Below are 23,440 nucleotides of genomic sequence, written 5' to 3'. Positions count from 1 at the left end.
CTCCTTCCCTCCCAAGGAAGTTGATTCCACATGAGTACCTTTGTGAAAAAGTTCATTTTCATGCTAAAACAAATTGTGCATGCTGCTGCTGCCTGACATCATCCTAGTTCTAACCTTGGGAGCCGTCAATGACCACGCCGGTCCCTCTCCCTATGGCAGGCACAGGATCACCTGCAGTAAGGAGCAGCTGCTATGATCTCAGCAGCATTAAATAACAGTAACACAAATGATAATTATTTCCTGTTCATGTAAACGTCTGTAAAGTGTTGGCTGAGCACATGGCTCATATTAATAACTCAGGAACCCAGGCTGCAAGAGCCCAGTTCGATCTCTCAACATGGCCGTTCCGGGAGGGAAGAGAGTCCCTCCGCAGCTTGCAGGAATGGTACAGGATTCTGCTCCTAGCTCATTGGCTAGGACTATTCGAGTGTCCTCAGCCGTACTTAAAAGGACCACGACGGGGCTCAGACTACACATCCAGAGACCAGAGAGCTGGAAATATGTGGAGTGCGGTCTTAAAGACCATCCTAATAGCTCTTCACTTATTTGAAGGTAGTGAGAATGTTATCCTGACTTTTCTTGTCCAGTTCACCGCCTCACTTGCTGTGTTGCATGTTTTCGCTCCGCTCATCATGCAGCTCACTCTCGTCTGAGCGTGGCAGAGCGTGTTCTCTCTGTGGTGGCGTCTAGAGCTGAGCACTGTTTTCTGGGCACAGTCTCATTACGGCTCAGTGGGAAGTCGTCATTCCCCGCATCCGAGGCACCAGGGCCAGAACTCTGGAGCCTCAGACTGCAATTTAATTTTTATTTTTTTGGCATTCACAGCACCCTGCTGTTATGTATTCATTCACTGGACCCTAAGATTCAGGATGATTGTCTCGTTCCTCATAGTGTCCCTGTCATTTGCAAAAAGTTCTGCTAAAACCTAAGGTTTGTTGGATAGATACATATGTCGAATTTACTCTTTGCCTCTGCCTGCTTTTGTTACTCATGCTGTTAAGTCTTGACACCCATATCTTGTCCTGATATGATGAGCTTTTTCAGACTTGAGTACAGGTTATATTTATTTCTTAAATTTGTTCCAGCATAGAGCTGTGAAAGAATACTGTTTTTGGAGTCAAAAAGTGTATATTTGACATACCACTTTGACTATATCATTCAATAGCACACATTTCTTCATTTCTTAAGCACTTACGATGTGCCAGGTGTTATGGATACAATTATGGGGAAGCAAGACCACGCACGAGGCCACCTGACTTTTGAGCGGATAAATTTGGGCAAAAAATATATATAACCTCTCTGGATTAGAACATGCATTCCACGAGTGCAGGGATCTTTGGGTGTTTTTTTCACTTTAGTGTCCCCAGCAGCAAGAACATGCCTGGTGTCTAGTCAGTGCTCAGTAAATGCTAGTTTAATGAGTGAATGGATCTCTAAGCTATAGTTTGGTTTTTTCTATCACAGTCTCCTGGGACAGCATGCATAGTTTGAAAACATAGTAGCACTTTTTCCCCATTGTCTCATTTTTAGGTTTAATCATGATGTTGATTGTTTGAAATCTAAAAAAAAAATAAAGGCATGCATGAGGTTTGTCTGTTAATTCCAGGGGAGCAGGGATCACCCGAAGCTGCAGAATGCTATACCAGACGGACACTAATGTATTGGTCGCCATACTTTGGTGCCATTGTTCACGGAACCAGGTAGGCCACAAGGAAATGAGACTTTGTCGTGTATGTTGCTGAAACTCAGCTATAGGAAACCTGTCACATCTCCCTGATTCACGGCCAGTGTAGTAACCATCCACAAAGAAAACGTAGTCAGACTTTCCGGACTTATTTTTATAAACCCCTGCACAGTCCTGACGATCAATCTCCCTTCTGGGGCTCTTAAGTGACTGCTCAGGTAATTCTGTTCTGAAGTTTTGCCCGTATTTACCTGCGTGCTTTCTATAATGTATCTAGCATGGGCTAGACCATTCACTGAAACCTTTTGGTCTTGAAAAATCTCTTTCTTTGAGGAAAACCAAAACTGGGAGCAGAGTTGAGGAATACTGCTTTCTCTTTCATTCACAAGTACTCTATGATCAGTTGCTAAAAGGGGCTTAGCTCGTGTTCGTGATCTTGTGCTGATCCTAACTTTAGAAAGCATTTCTCCTTCCATGTACAAACAGGCCTGAGAAGTACGAAAGGCAGCCAGGTATGAGATTTTACACAAATGAGTGCGAGCCCACGCAGCATTTGGGATTCAGCGAGCACACAGAGTGGGTGAGTGGGTGTGCTCGTGTGTGAAGGATGCACGGAGATGGACAGGGAGGCGATCTGGGTGAGAGAGGTGTTGTGTGTGGCAAGAGTGACAGGGGGGTCTGCTGGTGGAGGCTGAAAACCCTATCCCTCCACTCCCCTTCAGCCAGGAGAGCACAGGCTGGGAGAGCCAGGGTGATCGTCCGGGTTATTCCTAACACTGCCAGACCAAATGACTCCTGGTTTCTAACTTGAAATGTCTCCAGAGAAGATTCCTGTCTTAACCTCTGCAACCCACATGGACATTTGACTACATAATCTTCACTTTGTCTAGCCAAAACTTTTCTGGCTTGGCCCGAGCCCTCAGAAGAATGAAATGCCTGTGAGGTAAGAACTGCCTTGGTGGCAGGAGAGAGATGGTGCTGGGTGGTCTGGACGGCTAGTGTGTGAGCACAGGGGTGCTGTGGCCCAGTTTCTGGTAATACTCAGGACTACAGGGGTTCTTGCTTCACCAGAAACCTGCTTCACCTACGTATCTTCATCTGGGAAGAAAAGGCCCTTGGTTCCATTATTGGCTTCAAACCCTTAGGCATGCCAGGACTGGGAGAACCTCTCTTTTCTGAACTGGCCCACAGGCGTGTTGAGTGTCTTACATGGGGGTGTCCAACCTGCACACATGGGGGCTGTGTGCAGCCCACAATTGCTGTAAATGTGGCCCAATGTAAAATTATAAATTTACTTAAAACACTATGAGATTTTTTGTGTGTGTAATTACATGTCACGATATATTTAATGCATGGCCCAGGATAACTCCTCTTTTCCTGGTGTGGCCCAGAGATGCCTAAGGGCTGGACACCCCATAAGCCACTTAGGAGACAAAGCACCCGCTCCAGGTATTGGTGTTAGGTTGTGGTCTCTGTGTTATTTGGTCAGAAGTGAGTTAAACATACCTTCAAGTCGAGTCTGGCAGAACAAAAGTGTTCCTGAGAGGCTTGAGAGAAGAGCTATTTTAGGGACAACCATGGGTATTTTTTTTTAAGGTGAGCAGCACAGTTTTAATACTCTATACAGATTTTGCATTTCAGTCAGGTCAGGATGGGTTCAAGACTTCCTAGAAGTTTTCAAAAAGAGTCTCCTGAGCAATCTCTGCAGCCAACCAGTTAGAAAAGAAAGAACCCCTCCAGCTGGAGCTGGCGCCGCATCCCCATCAGGTGAGATGGGCAGCTTGAGGGCCAGCGCACTTGACCCATTTTCTGCTGCTTTCACGTGCAACTTGCCCTTGGTTCTCTGGATAGCTGACAGTAGTGGTTGTTTGTTGGGAACCGCCCTGTCTGGTTTCAGAAACTGTAACCCCTCCTGGCTAAGGCTGGATAAAAAGACCTTGGGACCATAAGCCACTTAGGAGACAAAGCTTATCTTCCTTGTGGGGGCACCACCTCTGCTCCTTTTACTTCACCCTGCCTGGCCCCCAATGCTTGATTGGTTAGCCAATGACAGGTAAGATTAGTCAAGGGAGGGACGACCTAAGACAGGCATGGCCATGAAGGGGCCCTCAGGGAAGAACTTGGGGGCTACAGAAAAAGGGGGTGATGGACCCTCGCCCCTCAGCTTTGACATAGCCTGAGTCCTCATTCTGTCTCCAAGTCTCCTAATCTCTTGGCTGCCTTACTTCCCCTGCCTGACTTAGGCCTGAAACAATGCTGGAGGTGGGTGCGGCCCTGTTCTGGAAAGGGTGGGTTCCCTGGGGCAATCAGGCCTAAGAAAGAATGTATAAAATTCTATGAAACCTACTTTGCTAATACCCCCAATTTAAATGACAAGGGTCCAAGCATGAAACGAATTTGTTCCCCAAAGTTTTATGGCCATTAAACTAACTGACCCTGACTCAGAATAAGCCCTCAGAGTTCTTTGAATGTTATCTATTTTTTAATCATTTCTGCCTGACAATGATTGATGAGCTTTACATATACACCCTGTATTCCTATGCAAATTGAACCCAATGAAAGCTTGTCAAGGCAAGGGTTGGGGCGCTCGCCTCTTGAGAGAGTGGCTGTGCCATCCCTTTTCCTCCACAGGACTCGGGAGTCCGTGTGAATTTGTCTGCGGGCCGGTGTCCGCATCAGTCGTTGACAGTGACTGAGCATTTTCTAAATCCCAGCCCTGGGGAGGTACCTGACCTAGATTATCACAGGTAATGCCTGCCGTAATAACATGAGGTGCACAGGTGCTATCCTCACTCCCATTTCATAGATGAGAACGGTGAGATCTGGGGAAAAGGCTGCCTTTCCCCAAGAACATACAGTAAGTGGCAGACTCAGCACATAGGTCTGCGTCCTACTGAAGTCTGTGCTCTTCATCCTGTGACCTCTTGCCTCCCAGAGCCACGGTGGCCGGGGTCAGCAGGGTTGCTGTGACAGGCAGTCAATGCCAGGCCAACAGCTGTCACAGGGTGACGCTGAAAGTGCAGTAATACATCAGAGAAATACATGGTGGCCACCCTATCTGGACCCTAGAAGAGACTATAAAATAAATATGTAAATCAGGATTTTGTGTCATCTTGGTGGTTGGAAAACTGGCTCATCTGACAGGTTGAGCTCTGAAAATTAAATAGTAGGGGAAGGGAGAGAGTACAGGGCTGACTTGTGCTAGGAAATAAGGAGTGAGGTTGGGGGAAGAGAGAGAGAACTGACACGGGAGTGGGGGTGGTGGGAGCAGCTGGGACAGGGTGAAGCTGAGGGGGGCACTCCCAGCTGGTTCTGTGTTGACACGGGAATGAGAGACCACCAAGCTCCATTTATAGCTGCACCCTGGCTCTCTCTGTTCACACCACAATGCCGTTCCGGAAAGCCTGTGACCACAGGGCTTGTTTCCCCTGCAAAAGTCTCAGGCTGTATCTGAGTCTTATCCTCAGATGACGTAAAATTAGAAGTGATAGGACCCAATGTGACTCACAGCCAGGGGCGATCACAGCGGGCTGTCTAGTCATTTTAAAGTCAACACAGCCAGATTAGACAATCAACACGACCAAACCTAGAAGTAAAGAAGACATAATGCTTATGGCCTTGGCCTGGGATATGGTCAAGGCCAACTTTGTGGCTGGAATATGTTCAAGGCAGCCTGTACCCAATTAAGATCAGTGAATGGTAAATGGGGTGTTTTATTTTTGTACTTTGTTACCAAGTTACATCAGCTCTGTAGTTGTAAACACACAGCTGCCCAGTTAGGCCCTGGGCTACATGTCTTCATCCTGTGACGGTGCCCTCGGAGCCAGCAGGGTAGGTGTTGAGTTAGTAAAACCGGAAGAGGCTCGCTTCTCTAGGAGGGGCGAGGAAAGAACTAGAAACCCCGCTAAGGCTTGGTGGTTACCCAAGGGTTCAGAAGGGTTTACAGGATAAAGCATGACCGAGACTATTTCCTCTTCCTCAGGGAGGCCTGAGTCCCAGCTGAATCACTCCGGCCTGCCCCAGTTCCTTTCAGGGGGGTTACCAGTGCCAGGCCTTTGACATGCAAATCCTATAATCTCACTGCTGATAAATGGTCCCAAAGACAAGATGACTAGTACTGTCCTACCCAGTTGGCAGTTTACTTAGCGCTCCCTGCCAATCCTGGTGTTCACGGTTTTTATTCTTAAAACCCCCTAAAAGTGGGGGAAGTAGAATTGGCCTTAATGCAAGAACCTCACCAAATTGGGCTATAAAAGTAGGAACTCTGGAGTTAAATCATCTAGCTGAAATCCTAATTAATGCTTTAGTTGTGTGACATTGGACACATTGCTTAATCTTGCTGTACCTCAGTTTCCCTATCTGTACAGTGAAAATGAGGGTACCCACCTCTTGGGGTGTTGAATGAGTAAATGCATTTAAAGGGTTTGGGACAGATAGTAAACATGCACTAAATGTTAGTTATTATTATTAAGTGAAAACATCATTTGCAGTCAAAAACTGATCGTCTCAAGTCAAATGCTTTGTAGTTATTTTCCTTCCAAATGCTGAGCCTGCATGTCTAGTGCTGTGTGGAATAACTTGGGAGGGTGGGGATGAGAAGTAGCTGGGGAGGACGGCAGGGTGATAAGACCTGAGGATCTCTAAATATCCCTTATCCAAGAGGAAAGGGAGAGTCAGTGTGAACTCTTGACCTCATGCTGCCAACTGAGCTGGAGGAAGCCAGCAGCTCCAGCAGCAGACTCAGCACCTGCTGATCAGATGGCTTGTGGCCAATCTGCCCAGGAAGTGCAGGCAGGCCGCCAGCCTTGTGATCCTCAGAAGGGATACAAGGTTTAGGAGAACTGATGAAAGATGTGAAGCCGAGCTCTAACCCTGGAGCAAGAGACTCTGAGTTTTCAGTAAATATCCTGTACCTCTGCTCACACATAAAAGAGAAACGAGGAAGAAGCAACGGAAGTCCTGTCATAGCAAAATGATTGCCTGATAGGTCTGAGTTATCTCAAAAGAATGACAACCCAAACTGACCAAGTAATGTAGTGGGTTTGAGAATAGATTGTGAAGAGGGAAGCTGCTCAGTGATTACAGGCTCATCAAAGAGGAATGTGGGTCCTTTGCAAGAGCTGAGATAATGGATTCTGTAAACACACAGGAGGCATGCTTTATTCTTCGTGGTTCTTTACCAGCGCGGGATAAACCACAGCAGGTTAATCAGCCCTACAGAGCAGCAGAAGACCCTGAACTGCAAAGTAACTATGAGGGCCAAAAAGTCCCGAGGTCAGAACAATCCCTCCCTTTTCAGAAGTCTTTTGGATTAGTACTTCAGAGATTTAGACTCTAGACTAAATTCGCTCCTTACCAAGTCTGAAATCTTTGAGCCTCTCTTTTCCTCTCATCTGTAAAATGCACCATGGTTCTTACACTGGAAATAGTGATAGAATGGCCTGCCTTGCCTCGCAGAGATATCATGAGGATCTGGTGAAATTCTGTAGGTGAGGGTGCCTAGGAATGGCTAGTGCTAAACAAAAAAGTAACAGGGAGGCTTCCTAGCTATTCTGCTCATTCAAAAGTCACTTTTCACCTTGGAATGAGACCGTTACTACTAGCCAGACAGCCCTTGCTGCTCTGTAACTCCCCATCCCTTTCATAGTCTGGGGGAGGCCACGTTCTGGCCAATCCAATGTAAGTGAGGTGACATATGTCCCTTCTCAGAGCACCTCCTCCATCTTTCTCTTCTTTGCCATGACAACCTTGGAAGCTACATTTCAAATGGCACAGTTATAAGACAGGAGAGGGCCACTGAACTTGCACTGAACTTTATGTGAGAAATAAATATTATACCTACTATGGAGAGTTCAAGGGTTAGTCTGTTACAGCCATGCTTAGCAGCCATCACCATGATTTAGAAGGAGAGTGTGGTCAGCACGGGACAGGCCTTGTTCATTTAAAGGTCGCACAGAATCCTCTCAGATTCACTTTAAGTCAAAAATTCTATCCATTCTGCTCCAAGTTATTGTTTTCATTGGGTATCTACTCTCCTAATAGACAAACCCTTCTAGACAATAATTTTTTTTTCCCTTTTTGATACAAAATGCTTTTATTTCAATCCAGACAATGTTCTGCAAATCAGTAGGTTGCATACATATTATACAGTCCTTCTTTAATAAATGTCCTGTTTACAAGCACTGTTTCTAATTATTAAAATGCTTATGGAACATTGCTGCCTCTTAAAATATAATTTAAATAAACTGCTAATGGGTAAGCCATAAGTCCGGTCACTGACGTGAGTGGCGTGCGATTCTTCACTGAGGAGTCCAGAGCAATAATGACACGTTGCCCCACGATGAGATTTCACGCGTCAGCAGGCAGCACCTCTAGATCACCTGCTGCTCCTGTGGACAGTTGCTTTGGTGGCAGCAAGCCTTGTTTGAGAAAGCATTAAGTGCAGACAACGAAGTGTGACATATACAATGTGGAAAGGCATTTCACAATGCAAACACCATTCGGGTAAACTAACGAACAGTACAGTGAAAACTTGGTGAACGCAAATCTGTTTACACGATGCCACAGGGCACGCAAGCTCGAGGTGCCATCTCTCTGGGCACTCAATAAATATCAGGGTACGGGTAAGAGAATAAGCTGGAATGTTGTCTTGGTGCCCAACATCTGCTTTCAAGATTGGGCTTTAGGTTATACATTTTTTGCATACTGCTTTCTGTTTGGAAAGCCGTTCATTTCCTTATCCTTAGATTCTTCATTAGCATTTGGCAACCTCTTGCCGGCACTAGGAGCTCATTGGCTTAAAGAAGAGCACAGACAGGTCCACACAAAGTCTTGGTTTGTCTCTTGAAGCAAAAAGCCTGTTTACCCCAGAATATTTTCTAGGGTCTAGTTTATTCTTCACACCAAACTGTCCTTTTGGTCCCTCTTAATATCCCAAGCCCGAAATAGCTGGGGAAACTGATGGTTCAACAGTATATTTCTCCATGAAATTTCACGTCAGTGGCGGCTCTGTCCATGGCTCCCTCAGGACGGGAAACAGCTGTCTTGAAGTTCCGTCTGCAGAGTTCACCTCCTGCTCCCTGACGTTCACGTTCTTGTTCTAAGGCTGATGCTGGGGAGCTCCCCGCAAGGACAATCCCTGGAAAATCTGGATCCCCTTGTGATTCTCATGCCGTCCCTCTTGTTCCCCATCAGGCTAAGGTTGTAGTAATTCTGGAGACACAAAGGAAAAGTTTCTAAACTCATCCTGGTTAATCATAGGAAGATGTCCCTCATCAATTGGCGTTAAAACAGGCTCTTCTTTTATGAAGTCGGGGTCAAAATTACTGACGTCTTCTCGGGATTTCTGTCAAAAGGAAACAAGGGTCAGACTCTGCACTCGAGACTCACTCACCTTCCATGGGGCTGAGCCCGGTGTGGTCACAGAAGTGCTCTGCCACTCACTCTGTAGCATTATTTACAGTTATAACAATTATGATTAAGCAGCATTTTATAGTGAACCTACTGCATCGTGTATTATTATGGCATTTGGTAACCACCAATTCACTAACCCCATGAAAATCCTGCTGAGTAAGGCCAGCCCGGGGCTGGGAGGCTAAGGAATTAATCTGGTCACCTGAACCAGCGACTCGCTCACCCTTTGCTCCCCGTTTCACCCAAGGCGCCACTTCTCAGCAGGCCTTACTGAGAGGCATACAAGCTCGCATTTGTCAACAGAGGCTGAGTTCACACTTGCCCCCCTTACTGTTTGTACCTAGGTCTCCATGCTTGACGAGACTGTTCTTGAACGACTTCTCGAAAACACTGAATTTAGGGAACAAACTGCCTCTCACTTTACTCACCTGTGAGATTCATTATGCCCAGCCGGCAAAGCTTTGCTTGTCCCAGAGAAGCTGGCGGGTGGATGCCCATTAGAAGCAGTGGCTTTGCCTTTGGGTGCCTGGTGTCCACCCTGGCAGGCTATTGTAGATCAAGCTAGTGTGTGTTTGGAAATGTTAGCATCTTACATCTTTATAAGCTACACTGGAAGATCATTTCTACCACTGCTGGACCTCACGTTTCTTACCTGAGTCCCTGATACTTTTCTCCCCACCTGAGGGCGTGCTCCTCAGCCCCCTAACTCTTGATCTACTGCTTGCCGAGTGTTGCTGCCTTCCCAAATGTGGAACTCTTGACCCACAGCTAAGGAAGAGCTTCCTTCTCACACTCAGCGTGGGGAGATACCTCTCTGGTGCTCCCGGGATTTCTCCGGTCAGAAGGGACTTGGGCTGTCCTGGCTTGAGCTCTTTGCTGTAGTAGCTGCTACACACCCAGGCTCTCCAAGCTGAGGAGCGAGGCTTAGAGAGGTGAGTAGCATTTCACACCATCTGTACTTCCCTGGAGACTTGGGAATGATGTCCTGACTAAGGAACATAAAGAAATTGGCTTAAAAATGATGACTTTCTGAGTTAGCCAAACTCTTTTGGAGCAACCTGGACAGCTTCAGTCTCCTTAGCCACCAGGAAACTGTAACTTAGGTTAAGGGAGAATGTGGCCAAGGCGAGCAAGTGGAAACTTCGTGAAAAGTGACCTGGGCATGCAGAGCGGTGTTGCCTCGGGCGCGAGGAGCCCGGCCTCCCCCGAGGTGAGGCTGCCCTGCCGAGTGTCAGGCTGGACTTCTGGTTTGGTTATTCCGCGGGGAACCATCCCGTTGCTCGACAGACTGTGGCGGAACACTATGACATTTCGGAACAAGGAAAGTCTACCGTGATGGTCTTAGACACTTACGATTCGGGGTCTGAAAGGTGGCTCAAGTTGGCGATGGTTCAGCTGGGCCCAGTCTATTTCCTTAAAGAAAGGATGTCTTAAGATGGCGTGCTCACCGCCCTGAGTCAGGCTGCCCAAGCGCATGGTAGGGTTCTTGGTCATGAACTGAGAGAGAGGGGGAGAAAGGGTGTCAATCATTCGGTCATATACGACAAGTACATCACAGGGTGGTATGCGTCAGCGCTGGCAGAGGGGCCTGTGGGAGGCTTCAACCGCTGCTCAGCTAGCTGAACTCTCCATCACGGGCAGCACAGCCAACAGGAATCACCCCTTACAGCGCCGTTGCCTATGTTTTTACGGCCTCCCCACCTCCACTGCAGATGTGGCCACTAAAATGAAGCTGAAGGATCCAGTTTTATTTTCTGTAAATACCACTCTTTTTCTTTCCTCTTTGAAGAAAGGAAACTCTTTATAAAATAATGAGCCTTTCTCCAGCTCAGCACTTGTAGACAGACTACATCTCATGAATGGGTCTACTTTTAGGAACAGCTGTGCCGTTTTTCTGGGAGACCCAACGAGCCGGCCGGCTGGCAGTCCCACTCTCTGACAAGGCCGCGGGGAGAAGAGTGGGAGCCGTTGTCTGGGAGATCTCTGTGAAGAAGCCGCAAGGGTGAAAAACGTCCTGTGTTCTGGCTCTAGGGTAAACAAAGTCGGCCACTTTTCTTCATGCAACAAAGATATAGTTTTAAGTGAAAGGTTGTTTTTTTTTTTTTTTTTCCCAAGATGCTCCCTTCTGCCCTGTCCTTCCATTCTGAAATGTTTAATGGTGAAGAATCTTGCTACATGGGCCAAAAACTGAAACAAGCATTGCAACACATTCAAGCAACGTGTGCGTGTCACTCTTCTGTATTTATATCAGCTGGGAAAATTCCTTGGGGTGGTGCTCCTATTAAGATGTTTTGGGTTAAATCTACTTCCACAAAATGGCCAATAAAAGGTGTTTTGATCATGTCCTGACCAAGGACTCTATGGCCTAATTCACTTTTCCTGGCCAGAATGTGATTTTAGATTTCAAAAACACTGAAGCTAATTTAATTTCCCATTTTTAAAAGAAAACTGCCTTGGATAATGTGTTTTGTTTTCGTTTTTAAAGTTAAATCAAGTTATCTTTGAACAACTTCATGACAACTCATGACAGCGCCCGAGCACCCCTTCCTAAGTTTGATTTATGACAACAGGACAGAAGTAATTCTGTGTCCATGGACGTTGCTTTGGAGAACAGTTTCTAGAGTCAGCAAAAAGGCAAGCCTGTGGAAGGCACAGACATGAAAAGGTGGTGTCCGGGGTGGCTCTCCCGCCACGCCAGACGCCCACAGCTGCGAAGCCTCCAGCGTCGCCTCAGCTAAAAATGATCATGCGGAGGAAGGAGGCGGCAGCAGAAGCCCCATGCAAATCTGACAGGCTGGGCCTCATCACAGCAGAAAAGCTTCAGCGGGAACCAATGACAAAAATGAAGACACGGATGGGGTTTAATGCCTCCCTCCACTCCGAGTGACAAGCATGGAAGGCCACGGGTGGTGCTGCACTGGAGGCGGAACTCTGAGGTCCAGTCTGAGCACTGAGCCCGCCAGGCACGTACAGGGGTCAGCGTGGGTTTAGGAAACACGCATCTCATAGCTAACTCAGTCCTGTGAGAGCTGTGAGTTCATGTTGCTAGTGCTCTCCCTGGACACAGGAAGCATTAATATTACCAACCCAGAAAGGAAAGGGAAAATATATATGCAGAAGAAATAGGGAGATTCTCTCCTTAGGAAAGTCAGTGGGATACAATCCCTAATGGAAGATCAGTGTCTATTCTAAGAGCTAATTACCATATTCTGCCATGGATAATGTGCACTTTTTGCCTAAATTTTTTTGGGGGAAAATAAGGATGCACATTGTACATGGGTATAATGATTGCACACCATGGGTATAATAATTCATGTGTATAATGCACACAAAACTTGGGTGCCCATTATACACGGCAAAATATGGTAACAAAATACTGTGCTTCATAAAACTCAAGATACAAGGATGGGAGAACAGATCCAGGTGGGTTGTGGGAAATTCCCAGGCCTGCCAGTGATGCTAGCAGAGGATAGCTTGTGAATGTGTGGGTACGACCTGTTCTGGGCAAGGGGAACAGTGCACAGCTCTCTATGCCAGGGTGGCAGAAACGCCAGTGTCCCAGAGACTTGGCCCATTCTTCCCTGGCCCGGCATGAATGCCAAGCTTCCCCGGGACACTGGGGAAAGGTATTGCCGAAGGAAAAGTAAGCCAGATCCTGGCTGCTCCTCCTCTAAAAATGGCATCCCTATAAATGGAGGCAGGTAGAGTAACCCTTTCACTAATTCGAAACTTTCTCTTCTGGTTCTGATAAATCCTTTTGAGTAAGAAAGCACTACTGTTTTGACTTTTAATATCTTGTTGTAAGCCCTTAGATACAGCCATCCTCCACTTAAAATTTAATTCGGTTCAACCTACAGAAGTTTACAAATGTTCACTGTAGGCAGGGCAGTGCATGAGGCCTCGTGTAGACACAGGGATGACAAGGACAGAGGGGGTGGTACAAGGATGAAGGAGTTGATCAAGAGAAGGAGCAGAGGCAAGCACACTTCATCCCCAACACCCAGCTGGATGAAAGGGGGAGAGCAAGGTACTGGGTGAGCTTTGAAGAGGGACTCGGTGAACAGCACTGGTGCTGAGAAGGCAAGCAGTGGCCTCACGGGAGAGGTGGCACCAGACCGAGATGAGGCGGGTGAACAGAACGAACACAGCCACCACTGCCTTCCTCTTTCATGCCTAACACAGCGCAGGTGCACAGGTGGCTGCAGAAGCCTGCTGTGCTGGCAGAGAAGCATGCAGCCTAGTGTGGTCGGCACACGGGGATGGTTGAGGAACCAGGGGGCAGCCTGTAGGATTCGTCAAGTGTATGAAGAGGTGACTGTGATTAGGAAATGACTCTCGCCCAGGGTGATGAATATGGCCCGAGTGGAGAGGTCGGGCATTGGTGCAGGGTGAACGGCTGAGGAGGTTGAGACAAAATCTGAGAAGACAGGATGGCTTCTGGTGTCTGGTTCGTGGGAAGGAAAAGTTGGGAGCAAGGCCTCCAGGGCCCGTGGAAGAAGAATAAACACAATCCACGTGGCAGGGAGCTGGGTGAAGGGGGAAAGAGGGAGTTCAAGGTCACAGGGGCTGTCCTTATGGGCCGGCTGACAGAGCGGTGGTGTTGGGTAACAGAAATAGGTAACGAGAGGAGCAACAGATTAACTACGGTGGGTAGTATTAATATTAATGGAGGCGGTAGCAGTAGTAACAGTATTTTGTCAGAGAAACAAAACAAAGACCTCTCACATTTCTTAGGACCTATGGGGTGCAGATTTGGGAGGCTGATGAGCTCAGCTTTGGGTTGCAGGGGCACATACATCCACATGGAGACGACTGGCTGTGCAACTCTGGGGTGCGGCCCAGGGTTGGGGCTCTAACTCTGAGATGTCAACACCTGACGAGAGAGCAAGAGGAGCTAAAACTGGAAGGGCAGGCAAGATTACAGAGAGGGAGAGGGAGGCTAAAACTGAGACCGGCCCGAGGCCTCAGACATAGTGTTTGGCCTGTAGAGTGTGTTTTAAAATACTTTTAATTACTTGCCAAACATTTAAAAACTAGGAAATGTCTCATCACATAAAAGTCAAATTTTCCAATTTCTCTTGGAAAAGGGGATATTCTGGAACACTGAGACCTCTATTTCTTCTTGATAAAAATGGCCTGGAACTGAAGAGAGGCGTCCTCTTTGGAGGGGACAGTTGAGCCCTGGTCGGCCACATGTCCCACCGCAGCCGGCTGGCCTTACTCACTGACTTTGTGTGGCTCCTGAGCCCTGGCGTGGAGAGACAGGAAAGCCAGGGCGGCAGCAGGAGGGGCTCCTGAAGAAGCAAGAGGAGACTGAGGACCCTGAAGCAGACACCAGGACAAGGACCATGTCGAGGAGGGGGTTGTAGCCCTGCTCCGACTGTCCCCCTTCCAAAGATGCACGGGTGGGGACTTCAGAGGACGGGCACCATGAGTCCCCCGAAGTCTTCCTCAGGACACAGTGCAGGGTTGGGGAGCGGGGAGCCCGCCGCCCCAGGCCAGGCCCAGGACTCCGCCTCAACACCCCTTCCTGCCGCTGCCACCATGAAGGGTGATGACATACACCTTTTACAGAAAACTTTATTTGCTTGTGTCCCTGATGGGACCTAAATGCCAAGCAAGTTAACAATGTTTGAGCAATCACTTGTCTGTGTCTAAGGTCACGCTTAAAATTTGCCTCACCTCAGCTGACCTTCCTGACTGTGGTCCAAAGGAGAAAGTCAGCCAAGGAGGAAAATAAAGTGACCTCATGAAAGATTCTGGTCACATTTACTGAAGGAGGCAGAGTGTTTTCTAGGGTCAGTGAGCATTTTACAAGCTGCAAAGAGTGAGGAGGCCAGGGTGGAAAATGTGATTCCACCGGGAGTGTAAGTCTTAAGCTGCCTGCAGAGCAGAGGGAGGAGAGGGATTAAGAATGTGGGGACCCATTTCACATTCCCCCTCTGGGGCCGGCCCCTCGGCCCTCCTCCTTCAGGTGGAATTTAACCAGAGGCTACCGCAGGAACCAGAGGCACACCTGGCCTGAGAATGAGGAGCCTGACAGCTCCTCTAGTCACGGGCCTTCCCGAAGGAAGTTCTACAGCTCAATGTGGGCTTTAGGGCAGGTTTATACAAGAATGTCCTGGGAAGCCTACCATAAACTAGGAAAGATAGGGGCCCCTCTGATCGGGAGGGTGCCGAGGTCAGCCGGTGAGGCTCTGCAGTCCCACGACCTGTGTCTCTGTTTCCATTCTGTTGCTGATGAGCTGTGTGACCTTGTATAAGTTTCTTAACTTCTCTGGGCCCCAGGCTCCCCAACTATAAAAGGGAGACTTTTCTGTACTTCAGAAGGTTGCTGTGACAAGAAAACGAGATAACCAGTGTAAAATGCCTGTATCACAAGAAGCGCTTGTTAGATGTTCATATCTGTAGGCATCTTATTAAGTCAGTAGTAAGTCCATCCTGTTCTACCCAAAGGCAGGAGCAGGGCCTGAGAGACTAAAACCTGAGGTTGGCCTTGACCTCAGTCTCACCTGGCTCTCCCTGCTCCTCCACTGTGCAGCCAGTAGAGACAGAACGAGGCCTGTTTCTGCTTTCACAGCCCTGGGCTCTAACGGCCGGGGGGTAGTCATGGTCTCTGGAAAACCATTTTTCTGAAAGTACAGGTTTCTAAAGACAATCTTAAAACAAGGAGATGAATAGGTCTCAATGTGCAGTTGTATCCGCTTTAACGACAGAAGGGAGGTCACGAATGTGGGAGGAAGCCTGCAGGGCAGCGGCGTCTTTGCAAATCGGGTGCCAGGCGCAGCACGCCCGTGTCCTGGGGGCTCTGCTGCCTGTGACGAGGCCCTGGTTTGGAGTTGTTGGATGTCCCACAGGACAGAGTGTAAACTAACCCTGTGCAATATAATGTATGGAGGTAACAGATGCAAGTCTGCTTTGAAACTCTCTAAAATGTAGGCAATGGCTAAAAGTGTTTTTTCCTCTTTCAAAATCTGTTTGATTGCAGAGGAATAGGACTAGTTATGTAAATACAGCAATCAGTCTAATAAGATTTTCTTCCAGGATGGAGAACACACTGTATTTTCTATCTAATTGTTGGGCTTGGCTGTTGGGCAAACAAAATGACCTTTTCCTTTCATTCAATTTCAGACAAAAGAGCAGAGAGAGTTAGCGAGCCAGGAAGGAAGGGAACTGTGCCACAGGACATTCCCATCAATATTCCCGGGGACGCTCCAAAACGGGCAGAAGGCATTGTGTGGCTCTTCAGAGAGTTCTGGGGAAGGACAGCTGAGAAAGGGCACAGGACACAGAGCAGAGTACCATTCGCAACTGTGATGGCCAGCCTCAACATGGCGTGCAACACGAGGCTGACCAAGCGTGTGCTTGTGTGTGCATGTTGCAGCCACACGTGCCTGTCTTTTGCCACCATCGCAGGTAGTCTGACCTAGTTAGGAAGATCAGTTACCAAACTTTTCCTTTCACCCCCCTTCATGCACAGACACAAGAATGACCCGTGCCAGCAGCACCACCAGCCTGGAGCTGTGGTAAGAGGGACAAGGGTAGGCACGTGAGTTAGCTGATAGCATGGGAGGAGACACACCAGGGCTTTGGCTTGGTGCTGGTAAGTCACTTTTCCACAGGGGAAGGCAGAGACACACGTGTCAACCTAAGGTGAGGCTGACAGCAAACCCCTGGGGGCCGGATAGAGCGTGGGGAGGGAGGGACACATAATGGATTTTTAAAATAGCTCTGAGGAAAGAGACTGCAATCTTCCCAAGGACAGGTTAGCACACGGAACAGTGTTGCTGTGGACTAGTGGAGGAGCAAGAGCAGGAGCGTTGCTCCAGCTTGTTCAGACGGGGCCTGTGTGGAACACCCTCGGCCAACAGCTATGGCAGAGCGCCCTACTGCTCTCGGAGCGCGCAGGGTCCAGATGCGGCTGGTCTGGGCAGGGAGCCGCTGTTGGAGTAGGAAAAGGATGGTGTTTTTATTTACTTTTTATTTTTCAATTATGGCTGACATACAATAAATACTATCAGTTTCAGGTATCCAACATTGCAATTGGACATTTATACATCCTTACAAAGCGACTGTCCGACAAGTCTAGTGTCCGCCCAACAATGTGCACAGCGGCTGCAGTGCAAGGCCGGGCACAGGAAGGCTGAGAGTTGGGAGCACACAAAACGGTTTATCCTTGTGCTATTATTTATTCGTTATTGTAATATTTTCCATACAAATAACTGTAAGCCTATGTTTGCCTATCCATATTATTCACCATGTTCCTTATGCCATACTCCACATCCCCATGACTATTTTGTGACTGACAACTTGAACTTCTCAATCCCTTCACCTTTTTCATCCAGCCCCCAATGTACCTCCCATCTGTTAACCATCAATTTCTTCTGAGTTTATTACTGTTTTATAAGTTCCACATACAAGTGAAATCATATGGTATTTGTCTTTCTCTGACATATTTCACTTAGCATAATACCTGATCCATCCATGTTGTCACAAATGGCAAGATTTCATTCTTTTTTATGGCTGAGTGACATTCCATTGCATGTATGTAATGTATCTTCTTTATCCATTTGTCTTTGTATTGCAACATTTAATCTACTTACATTTAAAGGAATTATTTATAGGTATGTAGTTATTGCTATTGTTTTGATTTGTTTTTGTGTTCTCTGTTCATTTCTTATTATCTTGCTCTTGTCTCTTGATGACTTTCTGTACTACTGTGTCTGGATTCCTTCCTCTTTATTTCTTGTATAAATTCTTATAGATTTTTGGTTTGTGGTTACCGTGTGCTTCATATATATCAAACTGTTTATAGCAGTCTATTTTAAGTTGACCGTTGCTTAACTTTGAACATATTGTAAAATCACTTCCATTTCTACTTAACCCCCCATTTATGTTGTCATTTTGTACTTTTGTGTGTGTTTGTGTGCATCCCTTAATTTACTGTTGTGTTCACACATTATCTTCCTACTGTTGCCTTTTAATCTTTGCACTAGCTCTACAGTTGGCTGATCCACTGCTTTTATTAAGTGATTGCTTTTGTCAGTGAGCATCTCCCCCATAATTTCTTATTCATATTTTTAATCTTTTCTATGTAAAGAAGTCCCTTTAACATGTCTTGTCATACTGGTTTAATGGTGATGAATTCCTTTAGCTTTTTCTTGTCTTGGAAGTTCTTTATCTCTCCTTATATTCTACATGATAGCCTTGCTGGGCAGATTAACCTTGGCTGCAGGTCTTTGCTTTTCATCACTTTGAGTATTGCACGCCACTCCTCTCTGGCCTTTACGGATTCTGTTGAAAAGTCAGCCGACAGTCTTATTTAAGGGACTTCCCTTGTAGGTAACTGCTTTTTTTTCTTGCTAGTTTTAAGTTTTGCTCTGTCTTTAACTCTCAGTCTTTTAATTATGTTGTGTTTTGGTATGCACCTTTTCAGGTTCATCTTGTTTGGGACTCTGTACTTTCTGAACTTATATGTCATTGCTTTAACCAGGTGAAGGAAGTTTTCAGTTATTTCTTAAATAGGTTTTCAATCCCTTGCTCTCTCTCCTCCTCCTGGTATCCCCAGAATGTGAGTGTTGCTATGCTTGATGTTATCCCAGAGGTCCCTTAAACTATCTTTTTTTTTTCTTTTTTCTGTTTGCTGTTCTGATTGGGTGTTTTCCACCAGCGTGTCTTCCAGGTTGCTGATTCCACCCTCTGCTTCATCTAATGTCTGTTGATTTCCTCTAATGTAGTCTGTATTTCAGTTATTGTAGTCTTCATTTCTAACTGGTTCTATTTTATGGTTTCTATCTTTTTGCTGAGGTTCTCATTGAGTTTATCTGTTATTCCCTTAAGTTCATTGCTCATCCATATAACCTGTGTTTTGAACTCTGTAGCTGGTAGATGGCTTGTCTCCATTTTATTTAGTTCACTTTCTGGAATTTTTGTCCCGTTCTTTCATTTGGGACATGTTTGTCTCATTTCGGCTGACTCCCTGTGTTTGTTTCTGTATATTAAATTTGCTACATCTCCTTAACAGTGTGGCCTTATGTAGTAGGTGTCCTGTGAGGTTCAGTGGCACAGTCTCCCAGGTGACCTGAGCTGGGTGTCCTTTGTGTGGGTTGGTGTACCCAGCTGTTGTATTGAGCCTTGACTGCTGTTTGATGTTAGTGGGAAGGACTGACCCTCAGGCTGACTGGCTGTGAGGACTGGCCATGACTCCAACGGTCAGTTGTGTGTGGGGGCTAACCCCATGGTGCATGAGTCACTTTAGCAGGGCTTTGGCGCCAGATAAGTCTGCCCTTCAGGGGTGTCGTTTGTGGAACTGGTTGGATGGTACTCTGGTGTGGTTTGAAGCTGGCCACCAGGTATGTTGGTTCTAGAACCTCTTAGAAAAGGTTCCAGGGTAGGCCAAGGTCAGCCACTGTTTGTGCCTGGCTTAAGGCCACCTGATAGGAGGTACATAGTGATATGTGGTTTGTTTCTGCTTGTTCTGGGCTTCAAGGTGCTTGCAAAAGCCTCTGTTGTGAATTGAGGCTGGCTACTACTAGTGCCAGGCTTGGGACCCTTCGGGGGGTACCATCATGTGAACTAAGTCCAGCCATTATTTGTGCCAGGCTCGTGGCCACTTCGTTGAAGTTAATTTTCCAAACCAACACTGGCCACAGCTTATGGCAGGTTTGGGGCTACCTAGTAGGAGTTATGAGTGGGTACTAGTCTCAGTTTGCATTGTACCAGGCTTGGGGCTTCTTAGCAAGAGATACAAGGCACACTGAGGCCAGCTACTGCTTTTCTGGGGTTTGAGAGATTTTAGGAAAGTCTGCAGTGTGAACCGGGGCAGCCTGCCTGTGAGGAAAAGCCACTGGAGATGGCTTAGGCAGATGTGTGAGTTGTGTGGGGGAGGGTCTCAGGGAATCAGTGTGGTGAACTCATTAGCCAGGTTAATGGAGATCAGAGATTTGGCAACCAACTGCACCTGCTGTACGAGTGGGGGAGGACTCAGCAAAGAAACAACAGTGCCTGCCAGGGTTTCCGTCCTGGGAGAGAGCTGTCCTGGCACTAGTCAGTTCCGTTTCTCCCTCTGTGTCTCTCGCACTTTTTGATCTGCTGCCCCTGGGCTGGAGTTCAGGGAAAGTATTGGATTGGCCAAAAAGTCCATTCAGTTTTTTCTTAAAATGAAAGACGTTTTTCATTTTTACCAATAACTTTATTGATTTGGATATTTTGAGTATGTCAGCTATCTCCTGCTTTTGGCTTCTAGTGGGGAGAGGCCAGGGGTGCTGCTAAACATCTTCCAATGCATAAGACAGCCCCACAGCAAAGAATTATTTGGCCAAAATGCCAATAGTACCAAGAAACTTTGCAAACAACTTTTGACGCATTTGATCAGTCACAGAACCTTCTCCATACACCGTACAAAACTTTTTTGTTGTCGTTGCAGTTGAATTTTTACCTTTCTTGAAATAATAAAGCACAGTACTCAGAAAATGTTGCATACCTTCTTCCATCTTCCATATTAAATGGCTACATACAAATCCACCAATTTTGATAAGGTTTTTTAAAAAATGCACGCCGATATGACAGCTGTCACAATATAATCTGACAAAATTGTTTTGAATGAAGTTAAAGACAACTAAGCACTACTAGAGCCACCTTACAGAAACAAATTAAATGAACTTTTTGGACAACCCAGTAACTTGGTGAATAAGTCCCTCAGAAGGAATGCCTAGGTCCTTGTTGGTGTGGCTCAGTGGACTGAGCACCTGCCTGTGAGCTGAAAGGCCACTGGTTTGATTCCCAGGACACATGCCTGGGGTGTGGGCCAGGTCCCCAGCTGGGGGCTTGCAAGAGGCCACTGATTGTTTCTCTTGTACATCGATGTTTCCCTCTCTTTCTCCCTCCCTTCCCCTCTTCCTAAAAATAGATAAAATCTTAAAAAAAAATAAAAATGTTATCATCATCGGCCCAATAAATGTTTATTTAAGAAAACAAAAAGGAATGCCTGGAACTCCAGAAGCCTCCGTCTCACTCGGACACAATCCCCACTGGTTTCTCCAGCTGGATGTTATGTGGATTCCTCTTCCCACCACTGTTGCCCCAGGCTGGGGAGACTGGTGTGGTGCTGGGACCCCTCGCTCCTCAGGGGGGACCTCCACAGCCTAGATGACCCTCCCAGTTCTTGACTGCCACACCGGGAGTGTGGGGCCTGCCTGCCCTGCATCTCTGTTCCTCCTGCCAGTTGCACTGTCGCTTCTTCTTTATATTCTTAGTTCTAGGACTTCTGTTCAGCTAGTCCTCGGGTGGCTCTTTGTGATGTGTGTTCTATAACTTAATTGTAATTTTGATGTGGTTGTGGGAAGAGGTAAGCACAGCCTTTACCTACTCTGCCATCTTGACCAGAAGTCCAATATTATACCACCCCTCTTGTTTAAGGATCTTACAGTAACTTTCTTTCAGATTCTCCCCAAAACAGTGTTTGAAAAGTCAGCTCTCATAGTCCACAGTTGGATTCTATGCATTACTCCAGTCCCAGTTTTCCCCCCACTTCGTCCACCTCCTCCTGGCTGACTACTGCGGTTGCTCCCTTGAGCATTCCAGCCTCTACCAGGAGGGGAGCAGGAAATAGAGAGGCTCAAACTCAACACTGCTCTGATCAACTGCCTGGTGACAGGTGTAGGACAGCTGTGGCAAAAAGATCTTTGGGGTTCCCTCTGTGTTCACAGAGGCAAACAGAACTCCTGTAGACAATGCACAGATGATGAAATCTGGTATGTGTAATGACAGATAAACCCACACACGTACACACACACACTTTAATTTCTATAAAGCTTAGGAACAAAAGCACTCTATAATCTCCTTCTGATGCTAAGTTTACAATGCCTGCCGAACTGACAAAGGTGACTCAGGAGAACATACCAAACTCCTTTCACCAACCTGGCCACCTGTGTGAGCTCAGAAGCAAGGGCATTAGCTTCACCTGAGTCAGCGCTGAGCCTCATGATTTTTTCCAGGAGATGATTTAGCAAAAAAGGAACACTTACCTCGGTGGCCCTCGCCCTCCTAAGCTTGCTGTAGGCAAAACACAGTGCAACCACAGAAGCTCTAAGAAAACTATACATTTTCAGTGCAACCACAGAAGCTCTAAGAAAACTATACATTTTCTTCTGTCATGATCATTAGTACTTTGGGATGATTTGGTGCCAGTTTAGGAAACTCAGTCAATAGGAATCATTTATTCCAAAACCAAGTAAAACACCATAAAAATATCATCTTTAAGGTCAGAAATCTGGGAAGCCTTATATCTGTTCTTTACACAGTGTATATACCTTTTCTGTGTTAATTTCTGTGGGTGTTGTGGGCTTTTATAATCTATTCTGTAAGGGGGCGTGGGAACTGTTTGCTTTCAGAGCATGCACACATGAGCATTTAACATGTATTATATGTTTAAAGGGAAGATGAGAAATGAGAGACAAAAGGGTAAGCAAGTAAAGTAGTCTATTGCATTTTTGGGACGCCATACTGTCGTTATGTTTAGTTGTAAGCTCACTGGTTAATGAGCTGAAGAATTTTTTCAAGTAGAAGTCCTGGGCTGAAAACTGTGTGCACTGCTCCTCCTGCCTCTGTGTCCCCCAGAGAGTGGTCTCAGAGGCAAGTGCCTGCCCCTTGTCCATGTCTGGGTGAAATGTTTGGACATCCATGCCCAAAGAACCCAAAAGTTCACTATTGTGGGGTGGCAGCAGACCTGATGGTGGTCAGGGCCAGGGTAAGGAAGTCATATTGGGTTAGGAGTCACGCTGGACAAGACACTGATGCCCCTCCTGCCCCACCACTCTCTGTGGAATGCTGGGCAAGAGCACCCTCACCCTGAATTCATGGCACTCACTGGCACTGTCATACCCTGCAAGGCTCTGAAGCCTTTATATCTCTATGGTGTGTTATTTACTATAAATGGTTATCCAAATAGTTCCTACAGATATGGAATGATACTTTCCATTTAAAAAGGTAGGGAGGAATTCAGAAAGCATTTTGTTTTTTTAAGGAAAAATATAAAAGGCCATGCAAAATACTCAGCAGACACCAATTTCACCCCTGTCCTCATGTTCCAAAGAAAAGATCAGGGAATTTCAGGAAGCCAATCGGGGTGACCCGTCACAGAGAGGTGGCGGTGAGAGCGGACATGGAGAGCAGGCAGGGAGACCTTGGCCCTCCCACCTCTCAGTGGGGAAGGCAGACCCGGCCCAGCAGAGAGAAATCACACAGGGTCGCCAGGGCAGCAGCTTGCGGCCGAGTGCACCAGCGAGAGCTCTCCTTCTCTGTTCCCATTTATTCGTTAAAAATCCTTCTTTGGGGTACACTTAG

At 46.8% G+C, this 23,440-nt stretch overlaps 1 protein-coding gene across 1 annotated transcript in view; it reads right to left on the bottom strand.

The window, feature by feature from the left end:
• Positions 1 to 7,761: 7,761 nt before the first annotated feature.
• The window catches only part of PRKCH (protein kinase C eta), a 203,140-nt gene continuing 187,461 nt past the window's right edge, over positions 7,762 to 23,440 (bottom strand). Inside the window, 2 exon segments of the mRNA XM_028506724.2 lie at positions 7,762 to 9,029; positions 10,451 to 10,594. Coding sequence (XP_028362525.1) covers positions 8,880 to 9,029; positions 10,451 to 10,594 — 294 coding nt within the window. The 3' untranslated portion in view covers positions 7,762 to 8,879.

The sequence above is a fragment of the Phyllostomus discolor genome, chromosome 1, assembly GCF_004126475.2.
Source record: "Phyllostomus discolor isolate MPI-MPIP mPhyDis1 chromosome 1, mPhyDis1.pri.v3, whole genome shotgun sequence".
NCBI classification, from domain to species: Eukaryota; Metazoa; Chordata; class Mammalia; order Chiroptera; family Phyllostomidae; genus Phyllostomus; species Phyllostomus discolor.
This window is presented reverse-complemented; position numbering and strand designations above follow the sequence as displayed.